The 27,383-nt window shown below is 40.6% G+C and overlaps 1 protein-coding gene across 3 annotated transcripts in view; it reads right to left on the reverse strand.

Moving 5' to 3' along the window:
- The window catches only part of LOC136857854 (transmembrane protein 41A-A), a 94,124-nt gene extending 74,877 nt beyond the window's left edge, over positions 1-19,247 (reverse strand). For 2 of the 3 annotated variants that reach the window (XM_067136840.2, XM_067136839.2), the window contains exon 1: positions 18,671-19,247. In XM_067136840.2, coding sequence (XP_066992941.1) covers positions 18,671-18,769 — 99 coding nt within the window. In that variant the 5' untranslated portion in view covers positions 18,770-19,247. The remainder of the gene's footprint in view (positions 1-18,670) is intronic. The other variant, XM_067136838.2, reaches the window with a different exon arrangement.
- Between the last annotated feature and the right edge of the window lie 8,136 nt (positions 19,248-27,383).

Here is a 27,383-nt window from a genome sequence, read left to right on the forward strand (position 1 = left end):
CTTTGACTTTTGTACATCTGGGTGTCTCATGGGCAACAGACTAGGACATTTCCTAGATAACTGATTCTCTCACACCAGAAGCAAAGAAGTTATCATTATGAGATCAAATCAACAGCATTTTTCAGAACCAACCCTCACAATAATATCTATTAACAAAAGCATATCATCGTGCAAAGAACAATTACTACATATTTATGTTGAAACAGGAAGTGTGATGTATTGTGTATTCAAGAAAATCATAGGGATACACATCAGAGATGTCCTAGAATACCTGGAATGAAACTTGTCACCAAAAGACCCCGAGCTCAATATGGCAGTGCTGTTTTTGTAAAACCCGAGCTTCATACTGACAGTGTATATCAAATAGATGATAATAATATTGAGATCATCTCTTTGGAATTCAGTAGTTGTGTAGTCACCTCTGTACAAAAGCCCCCTGCAGCAGATTTTTGTTTTTATCCTCCTCAGAACTTACACAACTGTAACAAGGCATCTATCATTATTGGAAATTTCAATACCCGTAGTCATGTCTGGGGACACAGCAAACAAGATAAAAACGGAGAAGCAGGATTTTCTTGGGCTGAAATTCACAAAATTTCTATCATATATGGTAGCAAACTCCCTTTCTCTTTCAACAGTGGAAGATGACAGAGAGGATATAATCCAATCTCCTTTTTGTTAGTGAAACTATGTTTCAACAATGTACAAAATCCGTATGTCCACCAATTCCAAAATACCCAACATAAACCGAGATAATGTGTCAATTTCGTCCCATTATTATAAGACCACAAGAAGTGCATTTCTAACACCCATACAATTTCAAAAAGGCAGACTGGACAAAATTCTCTAACTTGTTCTATGGGAAGGTAGGAAGTGTAGATCCACTACCTGAGAATTATTACTCCTTTGCTTAGTGAAAACCTGCTCATGGACATCAATTTCTAGAGGATGCAGAATGAACTACCTGCCAGGAATAACATCTAAAACTTCTGCCTTACTAGATGAATACTATAAACTCCATCAAAAAAAACCCTTTGAGAAGAAACTAGTTGTGTAGCCCAGAACATTAACGTGTCCATCCTCTGAGACAAAGAGGAAGAACTGAGTGAAGTTGTTATCAGAATGCAACATAAACAGGAGTAGCCAGAAAGCTATGGCATCTTCCTAATCATCCTACCCAAACAAACACACAAGCCTTTATCAAAGCAGATTAAGTTGCACATCAGTTGCTACTAAATGATAAACCAGCTAACTCTTTTAAGATAAGAAAGAAGCCATTGATAAACCAACTTGAAATGGAGAGTAACAATCTTTCCCAACATTTTATTCTTCTAGAACTCAAAAAGGCTTTGAATAAATTAAAAAATGGCAAGGCAGCTGGACTCAATGACATACAAGCTGAACAAGTTGGTCCTACTGCAAAGCTTTGGGTCCTGCAATAATAATGAACAACTGTGTCCAGCCATCCCTAAAGCCTGGTAAGGACCAGAATGACTCAGAGAGTCAAGAGACCCATTTTATTACTACGTCATCTCTATAAGCTGCTCAAAAGACTCATCCTTCAAAGAATGATAGACAAAATCGAACCTTATCTCATTCCTCAACAAGCAGATTTCAGGGAAGTTATGAGTTGCACATCACAGGTCCTAAAAGTGGCTCAACAAATCGAAGGTGGTTTTGAAAGGCAGAAGATAACAAATGCTGTTTTCATCAATCTCTCTGCAGCCTATGACACTGTCAAACATTAATTTCTACAGGTTGCTTCTACATCAATGCAGATAGGTCTTATGATGACGATGGGATAGGAAAGGGCTAGGAGTGGGAAGGAAGCGGCCGTGGCTTTAATTAAGGCACAGGCCCAGCATTTGCCCTGTGAGAAAATAGGAAACCACGGAAAACCACCTTCAGGGCTGCCGACAGTGGGGTTCAAATCCACTATCCCCTGAATACAAGTTGACAACTGCACGCCCCTAACCGCACACACAAATCGCTTGGTCTTAACCTCCTTGTGGTAAAACTTGGTGAAATCACTCAAGACTATCAGCTTACCTGTATGATCAGAAACCTCCTACAAAACAGAAGTTCTTTGTTGAATTCCAGGGGAAAAAACAAGCAGGTGGAAATGCAGAAAAATGAATTACCTCTAGGTAGTGTACTTGCACCAGCCCTTTTTAACATCTACACAAATGAAAAACCATTATCCAAAGAAACTCAAGAATTTCATCTATGCTGACGACCTTGATCTCACTGCTCAAGCTGACAGTTTTGAAGGGATTGAAAATACATCAACTAGAGCTTTGAAAGATCTTTCCACAAACTACAGGAATAATCAATTGAAGCCAAATCCTGTAAAAATTCAAACTTGTGTTTTTCATTTGAAGAGTAAACAGGCTGCTAGATACCTGAACGTCGCATGAGGATGACACATTGTGAGACCCCAAAATATCTCGGGGTTACTTTAGACCGCACACTTTTTTATAGAATGCTCTGTCTCAACACCAAGAACAAAGAGGCTATCAGGAATAATGTGGTACGGAAGCTGACTGGACCAACCTGGGGAACACAGCCAGACACAGTGAGAACCTCAGCACTAGCATTATGTTACTCAGCAGCACAGTACGCTTGCCCAGTATGGTACAGATCTTGCTATACCAAAGAAGCAGATGTGGTGTTACATTGGCTTAGTGTCCGACTCGTTCGCCGAATGGTCAGCGTACTGGCCTTCGGTTCAGAAGGTCCCGGGTTCGATTCCCGGCCGGGTCGGGGATTTTAACCATAATTGGTTAATTCCAATGGTCCGGGGGCTGGGTGTTTGTGCTGTCCCCAACATCCCTGCAACTCACATACCACACATAACACTATCCTCCACCACAATAACATGCAGTTACCTACAAATGGCAGATGCCGCCCACCCTCATCGGAGGGTCTGCCTTACAAGGGCTGCACTCGGCTAGAAATAGCCACTCGAAATTATTATATTATTGGCTTAGTGCTAGCAATATTTTGAATAAGTATTTCTTTGCTCTGGTGGCAATGATATGGGTAGTTTATACTAGCAATTGGCAATATGATACTTACTTACTCCTCGGCGCTACAGCCCTTGTAGGGCCTTGGCCTCTCCGATGATTGTAGCCCAATCTTCACGATCTTCTGCACGCCTCCTCCATCTTTTTATTCCCATCTTTCTTAAATCCTCCTCCACATCATCCAGCCATATTTTCTGAGGTCTTCCTTTCCATCTTCTACCACCTGGATTTCTGTTGTATATCTTCTTGACAGCCCTATTATCTGGCATTCTCTAAACTTGTCCCAACCACCTTAATGTTGCTTTTTAATTCGGTTATGATACCTGGATGTCCATAGAGTTCTTCCAATTCCTTGCTTTTCCTTATTCTCCACAATTCCCCTTCCTTCACTAGGCAAAAAGCTTTCTTAGTATTTTTCTCTCCCATCTGTTCAACCGTTCTTCATCTACTTTGGTCATTGTGCATGTTTTAGAACCATAAGTTACCACTGGTCATAATACTGTTCGATAGACTGCCAACTTTAATCGTCTACCAAGGCTGCGTGATCTAAGCACTTTCAGTAAAGCTAAGTAAGCCTTGGCAATATGATAGGTATTATAATTTATCAACTTAGAACACACTGTTGTCATTATGTTACATTAGTTCATTTTGCTATTTGCTTTACGTCGCACCAACACAGATAGGTCTTATGGCGACGATGGGACTGGGTATGGGAAGGAAGCGGCCGTGGCCTTAATTAAGGTACAGCCCCAGCATTTGCCTGGTGTGAAAATGGGAAAGCACGGACCATCTTCAGGGCTGCCAACAGTGGAGTTCGAACCCACTATCTGCCGGATGCAAGCTCACAGCCGCACACCAGTTGAGGAAAGAAAATCAGGACAAACAAGAGAGAAAGCCAACTTCAAAATTATATTCGAAAAGATATTTTATATAGTAGAAAAAAAAAACAGTAGAACAATAGAAGAATAAGAGGACAGGCCTTCAAAGGCAAGGTTACAAATTGGAGAAGTGTATATTCAAAGAACCATTAACATAATTAATCATTAAAGGTACAATGTGAACCAGCCACAATATATCTATCACAGACTTTGAGAATATTTTCCCAAAAATACTACAGTTAAAGTTTGGTCTAATTTCATCTATTCCTGCTGCTTTATGACAATGGAGTTTATTTACCATCCTTTCCACTTCCTCAAGCACAATTTCACCAACATCATTTTCCTCCTCCCCATAAGCTTGGCTGTTCGCAACATCACCAGGGTGATTTCCTTTTACATTGAGAAGATGTTCAAAATATTCCCTCCACCTCTCCAGTGATTCCCTGGGATCTATTATGAGTTCACCTGAATTACTCAAAACACTGTTCATTTCCTTTTTCCCTCCCTTCCTAAGATTCTTTATTACTGTCCAGAAAGGTTTCCCTGCTGCTTGACCTAGCCTTTCCAGATTGTTACCAAAATCTATTTCAGTGAATATTTAATTATTGAAACTTTTCTCCCTAATAACTCCTCTCTCGTATTTGCAACACTCTACCTGCCACCTCGAACACCACCATCTATCGATTTTATCAAACATATCAATACTATGACGCACGTGTGATAAACTGATATAACTTGAAAACAATATTCTCTCACCCATGGGTAAATAGTGCAAGTATCATTACATTACATTATCCTTATAGACTGTTATACCTTTCAGCGTTCAATCTGCAAGACTCTGTGAATTTACTAAACGTTGCCACAATCCTCGATTTGCAACTAGTGTTGTAAGCTCGAATTATTATTATTATTATTATTATTATTATTATTTCTTGTAATGTATAGCTATGAAGTGTTTACATTCATTTAGAATAAGTAGTATTATTATTACATCATATGTACATACGACAGCGTTGTTTGTGAGGTTATGTCATGAAACATACACTTTATATAGACATTTATATCAGTTCAATTAATGTAAGAATCTGTATATAATTTATTCTTACCTATATATATAATTTGTAATCCACTACAAAATTATGAAACACACTGTAAATTCCAGAATGGTACTGAGTAGACGAGAACAATGGAGAATATTTTCGAGAAGGTACTTTTTAACGTATCTTTCCAGAAGCTTGGCCAGGCACATATATAAGGAGGTGATCGTAATGGTAGGGAAGAGTTAGTGTTCAGTAGAGTTACGAGTTAATACGTTATAGGGCTTGCTTGTGACCACGTGTTGTGAAATGCTTTTAAGCAGTCATCGGTTTCAACTGTGTTTTAAGGTTGCAATCTCCATGTGCAGTGACAAGCAATTGTTAAAATGGCAGCTTTGCCCTCAGCCGATTCTGAACCCTTCATTCCCTCACTGGCCATACCCCAACAAATCCTAAACACTTACAAATCCTTTATTCGCCCAGTCATCGTCTATGCTTCCTTGATCTGGATTAATACTCATCCCTTAGACCACTGGAAACTACTTAAATATGACAGACATGCACTACACATTCCATATTGACTTAAACTGGACACTCCTTCTGCTAATTTTCAACCTCTCTCCACACAAGATCACCTCCTCTCTTACCACCTACTTTAAAACTCATCGACACGCTGCTCTGATAAGCCTGGATGTTGACAAAGCTTTTGACAGTGTGTGGCATCCCAGTTTTTTTTTTTTTTTTACAAACTTCGTCATTTACCGCTCCCCACTTCCATACGTCATTTCCTTTACAACTACCTTAACTCCCAAACCTTTCGTAATATCCTCACACATATACATTCCAGACGCTATAACTATCTTTCTACTGGCATCCGTAATAATAATCCCATTATTCAAGAAGCTCTCCCACTTTCCCCTCTCGCTACAGCTATTTTTCATAACACTGGTACCCCTCAGCATTCCTACCATTTCCCTGCAGCGCCTTCTTAACTTCCACCCACCCCTCCCTACCACTGCACCATCCCGCCTTACGTTTATTATTTTGCATGTAATAGTCTTGTAAGATCCTGGTTGCGGTGGAACATTGTCTTTTCCATCGACATACCATAATGGCACCACCAGTGCCATCTGTGAAGTGTTTGTGATATCACTGAAGTGTTTATACTCAGGCTCCTTTTTCTCCACTACCGGTTTATTTCGTTACATCCAGTGTATTTATATGTTTCTTATCATTACTTATATCATTACAGATCATTCTTTCTTTAACATTATCGACGGTGTCTCACAGTAATATTCAGCATGTTATTTTTTTTTTCTTGCTAGTGGCTTTACGTCGCACCAACACAGATAGGTCTTATGGCGACGATGGGAGAGGAAAGGCCTAGGAATTGGAAGGAATTGGCCGTGGCCTTAATTAAGGTACAGCCCCAGCATTTGCCTGGTGTGAAAATGGGAAACCACGGAAAACCATTTTCAGGGCTGCTGACAGTGGGGTTCAAACCCACTATCTCCCAGATGCAAGCTCACAGTCGTGCGCCCCTAACCGCACGGCCAACTCACCCGTTGTTCTTTTTTTTCTTCTTCATTTTTCCATTTCTTTCAGTCGATGATATAGATGACACTATTACAATATCTATGCTCTTCTGCTCTTATTGAACTTGTTCAGGTACCTGTTATACTCCAACCCAGCATGTAACCATTCTTTTATATACTTATTATTGAGCTACTTACTACTATATTTTAGTATAACAGCTTGCAAATTTGTTTTGTTTTTTATCTTTGTTATTGTATAAACTATTTTATTTATTGATTTATTATAGTGCCACAGAAGAGGCACAAGAGACATTTCTTTATATTGTGACAAGATGTCAGTGTTTACTTGATTTATTTCCTTGTTGTCAAACAAGCAGCACAAAGACTTAATTTGAACTTTAATAATATAACATTGTATACAAGTGCCATAGAAGAGGCACAGCTACTGCATTATCTGTAACCCACTTTTATGTATATCTATGTATGTACACTTAAGAAAATGGAGATTGCAACATCATTAAGGCATTGGTTGTTTGTGTTGATTTTCAAGATATGGAACGATGCCATGTAGGTATGTAAACGATCAAAGTTTCAGACCCATTGGATTGTTGCTACAGGTCTCCCCACATGATTGGTCGCGGAAGAATCAACTCCAGTATACGGACTCTGGTGTAGCGTAGTTGTCTTGCAGTCTGTGCAGTGAAGTGTTCCCCGTCAAACATGCCTCAACGACAGAGAAGAGCACGCTATCAACAACTGTCACCGTTTGAGAGGGCTCGGATAATTGGGCTGTGAGAGGCTGGATTATCGCTAAGGACTGTCGCACGTATTGTCCGACAGGCATCTATGATACGTGTATGGCAGCAGTGGTCAAATGTAGGTACCTACACTCGTAGACCTGGCACAGGCCCAGCGCAACAGACAACTGTGAGAGAGGATCGCCGCATCGTTCGGATAGAACCCCATGCAACAGCAGCGCAAATTCGAGCAGCTGTGGCACCCCACGTTACACAACAAACAGTTGGTAATCGCCTGCGTGCAGCTGGCTTACGAGCCCGTGTCCCTGCAGAAGGTGTTCCATTGACCTCACAACAGCAACGTGTAAGGCTGGCCTGGTGTCAAGGAAGATCGACGTGGGTCGAAAAATGGCATAGGGTCGTCTTTAGTGATGAATCGCGCTTGTGTCTTGCCCGCAGTGATCGCCAGAATTGTGTGCGCCGAAGTACCGGGGAGAAGGGCCGCCCAGATCTTATTGTCGAGAAGCAAACAGGGCCAACACCAAACATTATGGTCTGGGGAGCTATTGGCTTTAATGCGAAATCACAATTAGTGCTTGTTGAAGGCACTATGACTGCTTGACAGTATGTAGATAGGGTACTCAATCCAGTGGTTGTCCCTATGATGATGGAACACTGCTAATGGGATGTTTCAGCAGGACAATGCCCGGGTTGACACTGCACGCATCTCCAGAGAAGCTCTCCACGACATCACAACCTTAGAATGGCCCGCCAGATCCCCGGACGTCAGTCCTATTGAGCATGTGTGGGACATGATGGGTCGACAACTGGCCAACCGTCCTCAGCCACCCACAACTCTGGAACAACTGACCCGTGCAGTGCAGCAAGCATGGGCCACAATTCCTCAGGAAGCGATCCAGGGCCTTATTGACTCCATGCCTCGACGAATTCATCAATGTATTGCAGCTCGTGGTGGGCACATCCTGTATTGATTGTTGTCCAAACTTGCGGTCAGAGGGACCTGAAAGTGTAATCATCGAATCACAACCGAACACTCGTCCTGCATGTTCAATTGCAGCAATGTAGCACCACTCCTTCTGGTGGTTGCAGTTTCCATTTTCTTCAGTGTATCTCAATGTATTTAATTTGCTCAATAAACAGGGTGTAGTGGGCGGAGACTATGGCGAGTGAGATATGGGCATGTTCTGTGGCTCACTTGAGGGTCGCAGTGATCTCTGCGCAAGGACACATATATATTTCACCTATCTCCTTGCGTATGTACAAACATACTCCCCTATATTTCAAATCGCTCTACTCCCCTCCATTTTCGAAGGCCAAAGAGCCGCTCGTTCGGCTGATGGCCCGCCTATCCCATGCGGTGTAGGAATTGAAATAACTCTTTGTTATAAGTTATATCACTGAATCAGGGTCTCACCTCATACGGAGCAACGAGTGGCCACAGCTCTACCGTGGCTCTCTACGCCTCTGCATTTGGGAGATGGGACAGGGCTGGACCTCATGGCTGGTCCCAACCGTCAGCTGTCCTGAGAATGGTTTTCTGTAGTTTTCCATTCTCCTGCACTATGGTGAATGCCGAGATAGTTCCTAGTATAGGCCCCAGCCGCCAACTGCCTCACCTTCTCCGAGCATCTCCTTCACCATAACAAATCTCCCGGCCTGAGAGACAGTGTCACCGTCAGAGGCCTGCCTCTCCCTTCAGGGGAGGAACGAAAACATTTTAGTAGTAGTAGCAGTCACTGAATCCCACTACCCCTAGCCTATATATCCCACCTCAGTGACACCTTTCCCCACTTTCTGCTCCTAGCAGACCTTAATCTAACATACAACTCTCACATCGAAATGGATTGTTTGCAGAACCTACTTAACCACATCGATTGATCCCTCATCTCTATTCCTTCGACACACCCAGCCTTCCTCCAACACCATCCCAGACACCATCATCAGCCACAATTCCCTTGCCCACCTTCTATAAGTCTCTCTACTTTCAAGTATTGGTAACGACCACTTCCCCCATCTTTCTCCAAATCCCCTCTGCTAACCACCGTTCTCCACCCCACCCCCTATCCGCATTACCAACTTTGCCCAAGCAGAATGGCCCTCCTACCAGACCCATCTATCCCAAGCCTGGAAAACTCCCTCTTCCTTCCACTGAACGACCAACAATCCATAGACACCCTGAACACATGTATCCTATCTGCAATTACTTCTGCATCCTTGGCCCACATTCCCACCACCCTCCACTCACCTTCCCAACCCTGACTCCCCCTCCCATTTCATACACCTCCAAAAGCTCTCTCAATCCTACCTCCGCCAATTCAAATCCACTTGCAATCCTTACTTCCTCCGCCTACATCAACAGACCCTCCACACCATCCGGAACTACCTTGCAGCCCACACCCGTCGCTCCTGAGGCCATACCTGCACCACTCTCAACACTCTCCACGCATACCCATCTCAGTACTGGCAAAAGCTGAACACTCTCCAATCCTCTACTCCTAGATATCCTATCATAGACTGTGGCGTCGCTCAAGCCAACACCACCTAGCCTCCTCCTCCCCAATGCTTACACCCTCCATCAACCACACCCTCACAAACCATCCCCTAGACAATCCCACCACCCATCAGAAATCTGTTCCATCCTATCCAAAACCCGTTACACTACCCCTGGACCTGACAAGGCCCAGTACCTGCACAACCGTCAAGCTCCTCCGATCCTTTTCACCATCCTAGCCACACTCTACACCTTTATCCTTAGAACTGGCTTTTACCCTTCATCCTGGAACCATACCACAATGCTCCTTTTCCCAAAGCCCGTAAATCTCCCTCAGAACTTGACTCCTCACGCCCCATCATCCTTATTACAGTCCTTGATAAAATCCTTGTTCGCCCTCTCCACTCATATCTACACATTAACCACTTACTTCCCCCCTCCCAATTCGGCTTCCGTCCTGGTCTGTCTACTACTGATCAATTCCTACATCTGGTCCAAATCACATCCAATAACTTCAACTGCGCCCGTCCCACCCTACTTATCATGTATGATTTCCCCCTAGCATTTGATTCAATCTGGCACCCTGCCCTCCTTTTCAAGTTGCATTTCTTTGCTCTACCTCTCTCCTACATCCAGCTTATCTCCTTCTTCCTCAGCAACCGTACAACCCAGATCTCCATTAACTAGCAGCTCTCCTCCCTCTTGCCCCTCACACTGGGTGTCCCACAAGGCTCTCCACTCTCTCCCCTCCATTTTATATACTCTTTGTAGCTGATATACCTCAACCCCGATCTAACTTCAATTTGCAGATGAAACCACCATCCTCACTCCTCTCTACTCCAATCTATTAACCGTAACATCCAACCTTACCTAGACTCCTTCATTTCCTGGTGTGACCAGTGGCACCTTAAAATCAACCCAACTAAGACCCAGTCCCTCTTATTCTGCCGCAAATGCCGGAGATTCAGCAGCACCCGTAATCCTCACAATCTCCAACTTCTAGTCAGTGACACCCTTATCTGGACCCAACCCACCCTCAAATACCTAGAAATCCACTTCGATGAACACCTAACCTTCCGTCTCCTCTTCCTTCACCACAAAACAAAGACCGCCACCCGTGCCTGGCTGGTCCGATGGTTAGCTGGCTCTCAGTGGAGTCTTAACTCCTCTTAGCCTACACGTCCTTTGTCTTTTGAGCCCACATCGGCATTACCCCACCCCGCTCATACTAATATTTCATATACAATGTCACTCTTTATGAATGTTCGCTTCAATCATCCATTTCTTGTATCACGGATCATTTTTGTAACATCCGATCTAAAACACTCTAATTTTTAATTATATTGAAAAAAAGAAAAAAAGATGTGCATACATGTCCAGTTATTTTTTCAATGCTATTTGTTTTCCATCATAATATATATATGTAAGTCCAGAGTTAATTGTATCATGCAAGTCACCATTTCTATGTATCTATGTATATGTCTGTCTGTCTATGTCAAATAATTACATAGTGCCCTTGTCCTCATATTTATAACTTAATAAAATCTATTCCCCAACTCAAGAATAACAGTCCTACCACCTCCCACTTTTCTTCAAATCACTCCTTTCCAATTCTATATATCCCTCACTTCCATTCAACCAGTCTTCTTCTCCTGGCCAGAGAGAAGGCATTCCCTTTTAGTAGTAACAGTATTATCACTGAAGGTCGGTGGATGCAGAGTGGGTCCAGCTTTGTTTTTATCCTTCACTTCCCACATCAAGATTGAGATCTGTCAAAATAGCCCCTCGACAAGTGTTGATGCCCACTCTCGGGAAGAGTTGGAAAACAGAAACGAGCTTGTCAGAGGCAGAGAAGAAAGGGATGTCAAAGAACTGGAATTGATCTATACAGGGTGTCCAGAAGACCAGTATGTGAATTCCTAAAGTATTTTAAGTCCATCTATCTCAGTTAAAATTTTGCCAAATGTTTCAGTATATCAGAATTACAACAAACGAATTTCATTACTGTTCCATATTAAATAACAATTTTAAGATTAAAGAATTTCTACAAGGAAATTTTGTTTAAATATATATCCACCTGTTCAATACTGTACAACTATTTAGTTATAATAAACAGTCAATTTAATCTTAAGGACATGTTTCGGTCCTTGTATGGACCATCTTCAGTTAACATCAAAAGAACAAGGAAAAATTAAGAGAGTAAAGACGTTTAAATCAAAAATAAAACGCACAGATACATTTAAAACATATTATAAAATAATTGCTGTTTTGTGTCTAAAAAGGATAAAAAACAACTAATTCCTTTGTGTTCTTTAAAAAGCAAAATAAACAAAGTACAAAGACAGTTAAATTAAACACATGGACATATTTTGAACATCTTATAAAATTCCTGCTGATTAGCATCTAAAAAGAGGATTAAAAAATTGATGCTTTTGATGTTCAATACAAAGCAGTAAAACCATTAGGGAGGAAATATAAGCTAAATTGCTCCTTCGTTATGGCTAAACGTAACTGTCCTGTTTGGTTCAATTTGGCTCATACAAAGCGGGTGGATGTAGCTTTGAATGAAACCTGCAGAGTTGTAACAGGATGTCTGAAAGCAATCCCTACTGAGAAATTTCACTGCCTGGCTGGGATCGCCCCCCCCTGATATTCGGAGGGAAGGACTCACCTGCCATTTGGTCTTTGACTCCCTCCTAAGATTATAAGCAAGGAAGAGCTTCCTCAACACCTCAGCCAATTTGTTGTGGTGAAGTAGGACACAGCACCTTTCGGAGTGGATGGTACCTAATGAATCTCCACTTCCTGGACATCGGCTCAGATGGGCTACTTAGAGGTCGCTTAATCGTTTGAGGTGTAGTATTGGAAGATCCAGGGTCAACCTCAAGAGGTGGGGGTATTTAGGAAAACAGACAGAACTTTGTGATTGCAGGGAAATACAAACTACCCCATACACATATATAAGGGTACGTTTAAGTTGTAGCCTTGCTGCTGACATATGAATGCTTGCCCTAGCACCTCGCTGCTGACTATAGCCAGGCTGCTTGCCATGGAGCTTTTACCCTGCATCAGTATCGTGCATACGCTGCTGGCAGCTCTCAGTTGTAGTTGAAATTCAAAAGAGCGGAACTGATACTTAAGGCTGTGTTTATTTCGCATAATGTGATTATAGATATAGAGGGGCTGAACACCTGGATTACGAAGATGTACTTCCAAGAGCTACCCTGTCAAAGAGGAACAACACAACTTTTGAAATGCGGAATAAATTCAGAAATGCTTTTAATGAGTGAGTCACAGTTTTGTTGGCTAGTGTATCTTTAAATAATTTGGTGTGTTGAATGTGTAATAATAAGTGTAAAATACCTTGTCTGGATTTTTCAGTGCTTTTCTACTGTGAGAGTTGACTGAAAATGAAGTTACCAATACTTCATTTTGTAACTGAATACTGTATTTTACAATAATATAAAATAAGGGGTTATGGAGTACCTCATTTTGACTTTAGTTAGGTGTCCTAAACAAAATGTATTTACAGTTTAAAAAAATAACTGTCGAACTTTCCATGTAAAACGAGGTACTTCATATAAATCACCTGCTTGTAATGATAGAGGTCCCCTAAATAGCAAGAATATAAAAAACAAAGTTGACATAATCGTTCCGCATTCTATTGTCTATTCATTCCATAGTTTGATATGAAGAGGATGATGATGCTTGTTGTTAAAAGCGGGCTAACATCTAGGTCATCAGCCCCTGATGGTACGAGATGAGACAAAATAGATTAAAAGTTATAATTAACTCCCTGACTAGGATTAGAAAAATGATAATGATGAGGAAAATTATTATGAATTTAAAATAATCAGTGGATCTAATTTGCAATGCCTTATTTTCCTCTAAAATTAAAAAGAGTAAATTGTAATAACATTGAATAAGGCACTGGCATAGTAGTAAAATCATATTCTTATTTCCTAGCGTTTAGTCCCGCATTGGTGCAGGGTCCACTTTTAAACATGCCATCCTCTACTTCCTGCAATCAAGGGCGTCAGCTTCAGTGATGCGTAAAAGATGCATGTCTTCCTTGATGCAGTCGAATCATTACTTCTTGGAACGACCCTGAAATCGGGAACCTGCAGGATCAAATTGGAGGGCTGTATGTATCAATGAGTCTGTAGGGCTTCGGACGATATGACCATATAAGTCGTGCTTCCCACATCTTCTCTGGTATAGGTGCAACTCCCAATCGCCCTCGGACATCTTCATTTCTGACATGGTCCATTCTTGTAAGACCCACTGACCAACATACCATTTTCAATCCCACTACCATGTAGAACCTCCTCATGCTTCTTAGTTGTAGGGCAACATTCCATACACAGTATTTAATTCAAATTAAAAACACATAGTCAATAGAATAAAAGAGTAGTTAACAAATAAAACAAAAATGAAAAACAAATAGAAACTTCACTTTTAAACACTAAAAAAATCCCAGGCTACTATCCCTCATAAAATGGAGAACGAGGTCTACTAGTTGGTCATCTTGTCACTTCATTTGAACCTCTTATGATAATCCATATGCCGCCAGTTCCAAATCGCATACAGGTGATATAAATGTGGATTCCAATAGGGAACTTAGCACACTGGGGCGAAATGCTGGCAACCAGGAATGAGTTAGGTGGAAAATTTATACTTTCCAAAATCTGTATAGTGTGTAAAGAGAGAAAGAATGGAAGAGCGGGTGACCTTAAAAGAATTTTCTTCACATTCAGCGTACCTGGTGATGAAAAATCTATGCTGTAGCACACTGGATGCAGAACTGGCCCATTCCAGAACTACCGGTAATGGAGACATACCACTTCAATTATGTCAAAGAATGTAGTTCCATCAAGATGGAGCACTGGTACATCGAGGAAGGATTGTGCAGCATCATTTGAATGCAACTTGGCCACACCATAGTACTGATAGTGATGGTCCATACAGATTTCCTGATTTAAATACCTTCAACTATTTTCTGTGGTGTCATCTGAAGTTCTTAGTAACAATCAACCTGAGGACAGTTTTGAGCTATTTGGGCGCTATCATGCTGGCGTTTCAGTTAGGTAACGAAGAAATGGTGGTGAGCATGTAGACGGCATTGAATCAATGCTTTGAGAAATTAATTACTGCCAATGGCGGCAACTCTGAACAGTTACCTGTGTATTACTTCACTGGGATGCAAGTTTGACTGATTTGTTTCATAATTATTACTGTATTATTATTATTATGTAGAGTGCTAATTTCTGTGTTACTTGAATGTTAATTTTATATCTGCAAATCAGTAAAAGGAAAGAAGCTGTATTTGTTTTAGTTGATACCAATGCACAATTCCAAATTTGTAAAGAGAAAATGACAATAAAAGGATAAATAAGTAAACTAAGATCTGCAAACCAATAACAGTGTACTGAATAGTATTTCTGGAAATTTCAGCTTTTTTCTTTTTACACAAAAATAACGTGGGAACAGCACCACACTTCCAATTCAAAATTGCCAGTGCTCGAATTTTTAACAGCTAAATCTGATGTATCGAAACACTTAGTAAAATTTTAACAGAAGTAAATTCCACTTTACAAAGGTGGAACAATTGAATTGAATTAGAAGGATTCACTCAATTTTTTCACCTTTGTAAAGTGAAAACTGTCAATATGGAATGATTCTAATATCTTGTAAAACAAGTAAATTTACTTAAAATACTCAAACAATTAATGTACTATATCTTCATCTGTATGTGCCATCTCCACGTTGGAGATTGGCAATCATAATTGCAATTCTTTCTTTCGAGACTGTCATTTGAAACAGTCAAGTTTAAACCATTCCCGCAAATTCTTGAGCCAGATCTTCCTCCTCCTCCTCCCTGTTCTGCGCTGTCCTTCAATCATGTCTTCTATGATTAGCTGCTGGAGGCAATACTTGTTGTTTCAAGTCACATGGCCAAAATACTGGAGTTTCTATCGCTTGATACTGTAAACACCTCCATTTCCTTGCTCATCTGATCCAGCATCTCACTGTTTCTCACCCTGTAGGTCCATGGTATATGAAGCATGCAATGATATAGCCACATTTCAAATGCATCCAACTTCTTCTCCAAGGATCTGATTAAGGCCCCCCCCCCCCCATAGTCTCATTCTTAGACTAAGATCTCGGTGACACAGCAGATTCTTTATTTTGATCAAGACACCTATGTTATATGGCAGTTTCTGGCCACCTTTTATATCTCTTTCAAGATAGTATGTTTTCATGTTTGACCTTTCCTCCACATTATGAAGCCTCCTTTTTCTCACAATGACCTTTCACTATGTTTAGCCTATTCAAAGTAAATAACACATATCCACTGACAGAAGAACCAATTTCTGAAGCAATTACAATGTTAGAAAAACTGAGATTTACAAAATCCAAACAGGAGCGAAGGGTTTTCAATACGATCAGTGATCTGGAAGCTAGTGTTAATGAAGTCATATTAATCAAATAATTTTTTTAAAAATATTACTAGCCTACTTCTTTTCCAGCGAATCGTTCATAATGACGTTTTGCTTTACGTCCCACCAACTACTTTTACGGTTTTTGAAGGACGCGCTGGTATTTAGTCCCGCAGGAGTATTTTACGTGCCAATAAATCTACCGACACGAGGCTGACTTATTTTAACACCTTGAAATACCACCGGACTGAGCCAGGATTGAACCTGCCAAGTTAAGGTCAGAAGGTCAGTGCCTCACAGCGCAGCGTAGTTCAGTTGAATAAGTTAAACCAAGTGAAAGTTGGAATTTCCATATATTCATACAGAATTTTTATTTTAGTTTTCATTCCAAATACTTGGAGTCTATTTCAATTGCTTAGCCTTTCTCTTTACTAATGTTTCCTGATAACAACTTATTTGTAGCCCACTCGTCCCGATATGGCATAATTCCAAGAGCATGAAATGTTAGAATACCCATGTTCTTTGACTTTCCCAATTTGACACCAGTGGGAACAAATGAAAGACCTGCAGTCCTTTCTCATAAACATATATACGGTAATATAGGCCTAACTACTGTACTTCCAAGAATGAAATGCAAATACACTACCTGATTTGGAGTCTTTTTAGAGGACGTATATCATTGTTATAAGTTTCATCATGCACTTCAATGACTAAATGACCCAAAGAGAACATCTAGAGGACGTTTACTCGATGTACAATGGAGAAACTTGAGGAAGGGTGAAGTGTGACAGCGTATCTGAGAAGTTTGGTACTGCCCATAGCATTGAAAGCCTCTAAAACAGGAGATACAACTGTGTGACAGACAGGTGGAGGTCATCTATGGAAGACCACACTAAACGAATATACTCCTAACAACCAGTATGGCTCAGAGGCCTTTGATTCAGAGGGTTCAATTCCCGACCGGACCACGCATTTTACTGAAAACTGGTTAATTTCTCTAGCTTGGTGGCTAGGTGCTTGTGTTTGTCTTAATACACAAAAACATATTTGTTAACATACAACACATTATACTTCCAACTCCACAGAAACACACAACAATAAATACATCCCTACAGATAGGATTGGGGTCAGGAAGGATCTGGCCATAAAACTGTGCTAAATCCATACAAAGGTGCCAACTCCAAGTGATTAGGAAAAGTCAGAGGAAGAAGAAAAAGATACATAAGGCAGTGCGAGTATTCTCGTCTGGGGAGCCATTAACTTCAATAGGTGTACTGCAACTAGTGAGCGCTACTGCAACAAAATTGTTCACCCCTATGTGTGTTTTTTCAGAGGTAGGTCTATAGCTTTTGTTTATGGACAATAATGCTACACCAGCCCACCTTGTGGCCATGACCATTAAGCCAACCAGTCTTTAATGGCCTGATACTGTGATTAGCTGGTTCAAGTCCCAGTGGTGAAAAACACCATTGGAATGTTGACCAGCATGGTAGGCGAGGTGGAGGTATAGGCTACAATTTCTAATTGCTAGATGGGTGTTGCTCACACCCTGGATTCAATTCATAACCTCTCTACGATGTTCATATGGAATGAGGGCATATGACGTTGATCGTCGTTTATTCATCGGGTGGGAACGCAGTCATCTTAAGCAGACTCCTTAGTGTTATTCAATTAGAGCAATGTCCCGACAATGGGTTTCACCCTCTCTCTAACTCACTTAAGACATGCAGGTCGTCCGTTGGCGTCAAACAAAAAGACCTGCACCAGGTGAGCCACACGTCCTCGGACAGTCCCGGCACTAAAAGCTATGTGGTAAATAAATATATTAAATAGTAGTAGGCCATACCATACTGCGGCTCTTGGAAAACAAAGTGGCCTGCCCCCTCCCAATTAAATTCCCACAAAACGTGAGTGTGGTGTCGTGATATGCCTAAACCAGTTTTCTTTCCAAGTTTTGCACACCAGTGTAGTTTCACTTCAATTTTAATGCAGAACTGAATCATAGATGGAGTGAAAAGTACTTAATTTGAGCTTGTAGCAATAAGGCTGCCACATTAAGTAGGGTGAAGGGTTAAATTAGTTTTGTCAGACATTCTTAATGTACTCTGAAAGTATACAATCACAAAGTTAAAACAACCAGCTCATAACTATTCCTTAAAACAGGTATTTACGTCTTTTAAGACCAATAACGAACAGAACAGAGTGCCTTCACCAACGAATCTCACCATTATCACTAAAACAAGCAAGAACAGTTCGTGAACTATAATTGACAGTCACTTATTTAATGACTATCGGTCGTTACGTGACACCTCCTTTATATTAGGCCTACCACATATCGGACCTACAATAACATAGAATCGATGGCAACCAAACTAATAACAGCAGTACTTAAACCACGAAACCGACATAAAGCAGATAAAACAATTCGAGACAGATGTAAGAGAGACTAGGCATAGAACTCTGACTATAACAATACTACATTTTATATTCAAGAAACGCACGAACCTTTTCCTCTTCATCTACTGATGGAGCTAAATAAGTCAAGATGTATAGCCAACAGGTAGCAGTGACTAAAATTGGTACAATCAGCCACGCATGGCCCATTGTAGCGTATTTGGGAATTTTGTGACGGTGAAGAATTTACCATACAGATACTTTAATGTTCACAAACGAAGGGATAATACTCTAGGATTGCAAACAATATAAGATGCGATGTAGCCAGGAATAACCTCGCGACAGTTACAGAATCCACAATTTCCGAAATAACATATAAACCGCACTTCATTGTAAACAATCACTACATCCCTTGAGATCCAAATAACGAAGTTCACATAAATCCTTAATTTTCCACAACGTGCGTAGCTTCAACACTTCCTTTCCACCTGTCAGTGATGAGCCTCACGACGCTACAGAAGTGATTAGTGGAAGGGGACATCTAAGAGGAATGTTTGAAAAAATCAACAATAATAAAGTACGATACCGTTTAATCACATTTATTATCATCACCAGTACAGTCACTACCAGTAAAACACATTTATTTCAACAACCCCTTCCACAATTTAATCTTGTTTAACAGTATTTAACAACCGCAAACAGCCTCTCGAGCCCAGTTTTGGGGAATATAGAGATTCGTTGGGAGGGTGACAACCAAAGGGCATAGAATAGATCGTAGTTTACGCTATTAAACAAGGCTGGGTAAAGAGCAATGAGATCAATGAGGGGTCACAGAATTTAGTTTTCCGTTCTCCCGCTAGGATCGCCCTTCTTTCTTTCTTTCTTTCTTTCTTTCTTTCTTTCTTGAGGAGATTGATTGGGATTGAATGTTCTGTTTTCCAGTCACAATCCGTTCTTAATATTGTACTTAATTCACTTTTTGGTTACACACGCATCACTAGTAGTCTTTAGAACCACTAAAATACTTAATAGCATGTAATAGAAGGAAACGCTATATGACCTACAAAAAGGGAAGTAGGGAATGCCCTGGTAACTTATAGAAATGTCACTTCCATGCATTCGTGAAACAACTGAATGACTATAGCGTGATTACAAACTTATTTGAGTGAAATCATCAGTCACGCAGTGACAGTGGTACGGTACACTACTCCACTTGTGCGAGTTAGAGGTGCGCGGTAGCGGTAACCCCTTGTGTTTTCGTTCGCGTGTGGTGCGGGAGTGCCAAGCAATGGAGACCGACAGTGGAGGAACGTCGGCGGTAACTGGGAATTCCTTACGAGTGGAGCGTGAAATCGTAGTACCTATGGAAGAAGAACCCATAACCAATTCATCCAGTAATACGACACGACAGCAAGATTCTCAGTCCACTGAGTCTGACGTACAGAGAAGTAATACCGAAGTGGTTGACCGTTCTAATTCTGAACAATCTAACAATCAATCCGAGACGCCCCAAGTGGCTCCTACACCGGAATATTATAATCGATTTCATCATGGACCTTTCTTTGTCTTTGTTGAATCCATAAACGAGCAAAACATCGGCAATTTGCATCCTATGGCACTTGGTCGCCGTTTTTATGAAACGAAACTCAATGTCAAGTCGATTCAACGTAAAGGACGTAATCGACTACAAGTTACCTTTCATACGGCTTCTCAAGCAAACGCATTTCTGAGTAATCCCATACTTGAAACCCTCAAAATTAAAGCGTACATCCCATCCTCACAAGTGTTAAGAGTTGGCATTATTCGCGGAGTTGAAAAGGGTTTATCGAATGATGACATATTACAGTACCTGGAATCAGAGGCACCAGTGAAAAGTGTGCAACGACTTAATCGCCGTGCCGTCCAAGACGGGGAAACCCAATACCTGCCTACGGGTTCCGTAAAAATTGTTTTCAGATCACAAACATTACCCTCCCATGTCGCCTTATATAAGGTGTACATGGAAGTGGAACCCTACATCTTTTCACCCATTCGCTGCCGCAAATGCCAGCGATATGGCCACACCACTCGACAATGTCAAGCGAAAAAAGCTCGTTGTGGGAAATGTGCTCAACAACATGAAACCCAAGCATGCACGGAGCAATTTACGCAATGTGCGTACTGTAAAAAAAACCATGTCACAGGTTCATCAATTTGTCCAGAACATAAATATCAGGTCACCATTAAAAATTAATGAGTACTGAACACATATCATTTCCCGAAGCCAAAGCCCGAATCGCCCTCCCCATTTATCATTCTGAGCAACACGACCTTCAGTTCCCTCCTCTATCGTCAAATCCCCCATCCCCTTCGACTCCCAATCCGCGTAAGCGCAAGTTCACCCAAGTAATCATGCAATCTCCCCCTCCTACACCCGGACCCGGTTTCGACCGTCAAGGATACATGGCCATTCTGCGAAACGAACCTTCAGTTCCAGTACATTCGATTCCATCAACGAGTGCCATGCAACAACGTCTGTCAATAGCATATCCCTCAAGTGTGCCCACATCTGCTAGGCAGCCACCCTCTGCAACCCCTCAAGATATACATTATCCTCCTTCCAAGGAACGCCTACAACAAGAAATCCAGCAATTGCTGGTAATGTTAATTCAAAGTATGGGTCACGAGCCTCAACTTCACCATGTTTTATATAAGCTACGAGACTCTATCATGAACATACTAGCATGATTACTTTACTTCAATGGAATTGTCGAAGTGCCGCCTCTAAAAGACATGAGTTACAAATTTTGCTGAATGAAACACGAGCTCATTTTATTTGTTTACAAGAAACGTGGTTTCAACCGCATATCATTTTTCGTTTACGAGGTTATCAAGTTTTCCGACATGATGGTAACGGCTTTGATGGAGTTGCCACATGTGTACATACTTCCTTATCAGTTACACATTTCTCTTTACAATATATCATCCCGCACACTTATGCTGTAGGAATAGTACACCATAACACCTGTTTCATCAACATCTATTGCCCTCCCCACATTTACATTACTCAGAACCAATGGATGCATTTTATCCAACAATTTGACACATTTCCACATCTTTTTCTTCTCGGTGATTTTAATTGCCACCACACTGAATGGGGATGTATGGTAGATACAATTAAAGGTTCCAACTTACTTACTATTTCAACTCATCAGAATTTGTTTCTTTTAAATGACGGCTCCCCGACCCGTTTAACTCCGCCTGGATCTCCACCCAGCGCAGTAGACCTTACTTTCTGCCGCACCACTATGGCCCCTGTCACCACCTGGCATACATTATCTGATACGCACACTAGTGACCATTTCCCCATTCTCATCACATATGGTATTCACCCACCACATTCCCAGTTTCAGGCACCCTCCTGTATAAGTAACGTCCGATCTTATAAAAACTTCAATGTTTCTAATTACCAATCATACCTCAATTATATCTTGCAGCAGAAACATAAGTCCCCTCTTTGCTTTTCCCTTTTACTCCCTTATTTAACCCAATATTTAAACATGTTTCATCCGCGCCGACCATTAAAAGTGACGACCCATCCACAGCAATACGAACTAAAATGGTGGGACAAAGAATGTCACGATCTTATTCATAAGCGCAAACAATTATTCAAACAATACCGCCAATCGATGACGCAGCAGCATTATTTTCCATTGCGAAACCATATCGCGAAAACAAAACTCGTCTTTAATGCAAAAAAGCGAAAAGCTTGGCAATCTTTTATTTCTCAATTAACTCCACAGCTTCCAGCAACGAAATTTTGGAACGCGATCCGCATGATCACGAGAACTTTCCAATACCAAACTTCTTCTGCTTATCCGCGACAAGTTCTAGAAGATTTTTTATACACCCTTGCCCCTGTTACCGTACATCCACTCTTTCTACCCACCTCACGGAATAACTCTTGTTCTTTTATTTCCCTTTTGAATCCAATTACATATAATGAATTACACTCTGTATTATGTACCGTCAATAGCTCATCACCAGGACCTGATGCAATTACTTATCAAATGCTCAAGGCCTTACCCCCCCATGTCCAAATTTATTTACTCAAATATTATAATAGTATTTTCGAGACATTACATGTACCAGCATCATGGAACGAATTTTTCATCACACCCATCCTGAAACCCACAAAACGGCCTATTGAACCTGATAATTTCCGAGGCATAGTTCTGGGATCGTGTATACGCAAAGTTTTTTGTAAAATCCTTATGAAACGCATGGCGTGAGTATTGGAACATCACTCGTTATTACCCAAGTACCAGTTTGCCTTTAGACGGGGTATTAGTACACAAGACGCTATCATTATTTTCTTACTCGACATCTTACTAGCAAAATGGCGGAAACAATCTATCGTAGCAGTGTTTTTGGATATTAAAGGTGCCTATGATGCTGTATTACTGCATATCCTCTGGGAGAAATTATTTAGTGCTGGAATCCCCTTCCAATTCATTTCTATTTTAAACCAACTATTTACTAACCGCCGGTTAACTATTAAATCTCATCAACACACAATTGATAGCCGTTACACATCACAAGGTTTACCACAGGGATCAATACTCAGTGGAATTTTGTTTGCCCTTTACATGAAAGAGCTCGAATCTCTTGTGCTACCACACGCCCGTATTCTAGCTTACGCGGATGATTATGTTATTTATTGTGCTAACTCCCACATTGACCTTTGTAGAGACAAAATATCTCAGGTTCTAAGTTTAGTCTTTCAGTGGCTTACGGCCCATGGACTTTCCCTTTCTATACCTAAATGTGCAGCAATGATCTTTACACATAAACGGACCTTTGATAAAGGCCCTATTAACTTTGACACCTATAGCATTCCCTTGGTTTCACAACACTTATATTTAGGAATATATATCGATCAAAAACTTACATGGCAACCTCATATACGACACCTGATTAGGAAATCTGATCGTTATATCACCATTTTACGAACGGTAACGAAACGTGCATGGGGTGCTGACCCTTTGTCAGCACTACAGGTATATCGTGCAACCATTCGGTCCATACTTGATTATAGCGCCCATATTATTGATTTAACCTCTAAACATAGTTTATTAGCGTTGGATCGTCTCCAATTTTCAGCACTACGTATCAGTGTGGGTGCCCTCCGCACAACACCAACTAACGCTTTATTAGTCGAAACTACGGAAGAACCACTGTACATCCGCAGGATAAAACTTTCCAAAAAATTCCTACTTAAACATAATAGTAGAACGAACTCCTTTCTTGTCCCTAAATTACAATTATTATATGAATATTATCAACAGCGTCCTCCTCCCAATCATCGGTATCCTGCCATATATATGGCTTATGCTGAAATCCACCATCTTACTGAGAATATATTTCGTACACCACGTACTAATACGTATTCATACCACTATGATATTCAAACATTCCGTCCTTCTATTATCATTGCCCCTTCTGATGCATCAATCCAATCTATGTCTGCACCTTATCCCCCATTAAATGCTCATAAGAAATTTAAACGTCCCATAACTACACCAGACTACCACCTATTTACCGATGGGTCAAAATCCAATACTGGAGTCGGAGCAGCATTTTACGACCCCCAACTACTCATTAGCTTTAAATATCCGTTACCTAATAATTTAACTATTTTTACAGCAGAATTATATGCCATATATCAAGCCCTTGTATATGCTCAACAGTTGCAATCCAAAAAAATAAATATATTTAGCGATTCCCAAAGTGTTTTACAAGCCCTGCATTCACTCGCCCCTCATACAAATACATATGTCTACGAAGTCAAGTCTCTGCTATTTCGACTTCAAACATCCGGTTTTGTTATAACGCTAATATGGATTAAAGGGCATAATCGGCACGTAGGCAACGATATGGCCGATTTAGCAGCGAAAGATGCCAGTGCAGATACCGCGAATATATTACAAATTAAAAGTCCGATTCCCGACTTCTTTCCACATATCAAAACTGCAGCTCAACACACATGGTGCACACAATGGCGATTATCTGCTCGTACGAAAGGTCAATATTACTATCAACTTCAACCGAGTATTCCCACACTGCCGTGGTTTGCAAATGGTACGTATACACGACGACACTTTACTAACATCATCCGATTACGTTTTAATCATGCCTTAACCCCAGTATATTTAACTCGATTTCACATTACGAACGACTCAACTTGTTCCTGTGGAGAATCTGAGGGTGATAGTGACCACCTGTTTTTCATTGCCCCCAATATGCGCATCACCAGACCATTTTAATGCAGAAATTACTCAAAGTTCAAGTACCTTTCCCTACACGACTTTCCGTTTTGTTGCACCAACCTTCGCCTACGATCATTACTATTTTAAACGAGTACCTTGATAACACTCACATCAAATTGTAATTATGATTTCGTTTTGCAATTGTTTTTGCTCCGATATGTTTGTGAGGTGGCACTTCGCAATGTCCCTGGTGAGTAGATATTTTCTCAAAGTTCTTATTATTTTCCGATCTTGTAACACGTTACTCCTATACCAGCTTACTAAGTTCTTTGTGTCCTTGCTCAGTACCGAATGTAATACCTCCATGAACCTCCTCATACCCGATATAAATGTTCTTCTATTTACGTGTGACCATGCTAAAATCGGGCATTAGTGCTGTAAACGTGTGTTTTTGTGATATAAGTGTAATATATTAATGATCTTGTGACTGGGAAAGAGTCTTTTGAGTCCCAAATAAATATCCGCAAGACAAGACAAGACAAGAGTGAAATCAAGATAATCGTTAAGAATAGTGATGATTTGTGGTGAAGGTTGGAATAGCAAGACTGAAACTCGCGTGGGCAAAGGTACGTGAAGATTGATTAATTTCCGCATTAAGAGTCTCTGTTGAGGAACATATTGGGGGCACTGAAAAATAAATGATCACAATCTCCATTATTATATCCACAAGAACAAGATAGGCTATTTGCTATGTGAAACCGATGTTGATAAACAGGGGTTAGCGAATGATTAAAGAGCAATCTTATAATATTAATAATATGGCGTCGCGTGTACGCACCATTGACAAACAATGGTTGTTTCGGAATGGTAGGCTGCAATTGATAATAGTGCTGTCCCTTCGTACCGGCAGAAACTCGACATAGTGTATTCCATGCTTGATGAGCATCCCTTTTAATACGTGAGAAGAAATCGGAAACCGGGATTTTAATTTGCAATAAATGTGCGATATCAGTACTTGCCTCTTTGGCTGCTAAATCGGCTGTATCATTACCTACGTGATTACTATGTCCTTTTATCCAAAGTAACGTTATAGAAAAACCAGACTTCTCGAGTTGAAAAAGAAAGTATTTAACCTCGTATACATACATTTTGTAAATTTGTGAAAAAGATTGTAGAACCTCAAGCACACTTTGGGAATCGCGCAACATGGCGGATAGATGTGTGAAGTGCTCCGAGAAATTAAAGATAATAATATGAAGGTAAAATGTAAAAAGTGACTTAAGCAAACTTGCTGAACTAGAATCAGTGTATAAAGAACTGAAGACTTCTCTCCAATTTGTCAGCGACAAATTTGACGATTTTAGTGTTGAGGTGGGCAAAATGCAATCAGAACTGATAGTGCTGAACAACACAGTACAAGACTTGAAATCGATTAACTGCACCCTTTCCGGAGAAGTGACACAGCTGAAACTCGACGTTGAAGAACTAAAACAATATTCAAGAGCTAACAATATGAAAATATCCGGGATTCCGTACCACTCAGAAGAAAACTTAACTGAAATTGTCCAGAAAATAGGAGACATCCTTGATGTACCAATATATCCGGACAGCATCGACACTGTTCACAGGGTTTCTTCTTTCAACAAAAACAGTGTGAAGCCCGTAATCGTCAGATTTGTCGAACGCTCCAAAAAGGATGCTCTTTTGAAATCAGCAAGACGCCAGAAGATCCTAACCTCTTCTCTCCTAGGCTTTGGTGGTCCAAAAGTGAATATATACTTGAACGAACACCTTACGCCCTACAATGAATCTCTCTTCAAGAAGGCTCGTGACGCTAGGACAAAGGGGATTGAACGTGCATTTGTGAGACAAGGGAGGATTTTGGCAAAAATCTCTGCCACCTCCCTCGAAGTATTTACAATCAAATGTGAAGACGATATTGAAAAATTGATTAGGCTCGCAGCATCTAGGTCTAAATGAGCTGTCAGTCTTCACAGAGTCCTTCTTATGTTTTGTATTTATGTATGATTGTTTCTCTTCCTCTTCTTTTAAACTACACTAATGACAGAAAGACAATGGAACTCATACTTTCAATATAGTGACTTGGTTACCTCACTTGGAACAATTGCTCCATCCTTGAGAATAATGTATCTCAGTTCTCGTAGCATACGAAATGGTAAGTTAGAGATCATTGCTGATCGCAGAGAGTTAATTCAGAATATCGATTTTATAGTTGTTGTTGAAACATGGTTGTCTGTAAAAGGAGATAAGTCTAACTTTTACAATATCACAGGTTATGAAGCATTTCATTCCTTTAGAATTCCTTCTGAAAAAATCACTTAAGGGTGGGGGAGTATCAATTTATGCTAAAAACAAATTGTGGCAATGTAATATCATCTATAATGTCCAAAAGCATTATAATATTCTGGTTCTGGAGATTTCTAAGTCAGGGTGTAGTTATATCATCATAGCTGTTTACAATCCAGTCACTTCAAACTGGACACAGCTATGTGATGATATAGAAATAATACTCAACAAAATAAAACATAGAAATATAATTGTTGTTGGTGACTTTA

The sequence above is a fragment of the Anabrus simplex genome, chromosome 1, assembly GCF_040414725.1.
Source record: "Anabrus simplex isolate iqAnaSimp1 chromosome 1, ASM4041472v1, whole genome shotgun sequence".
Taxonomy (NCBI): domain Eukaryota; kingdom Metazoa; phylum Arthropoda; class Insecta; order Orthoptera; family Tettigoniidae; genus Anabrus; species Anabrus simplex.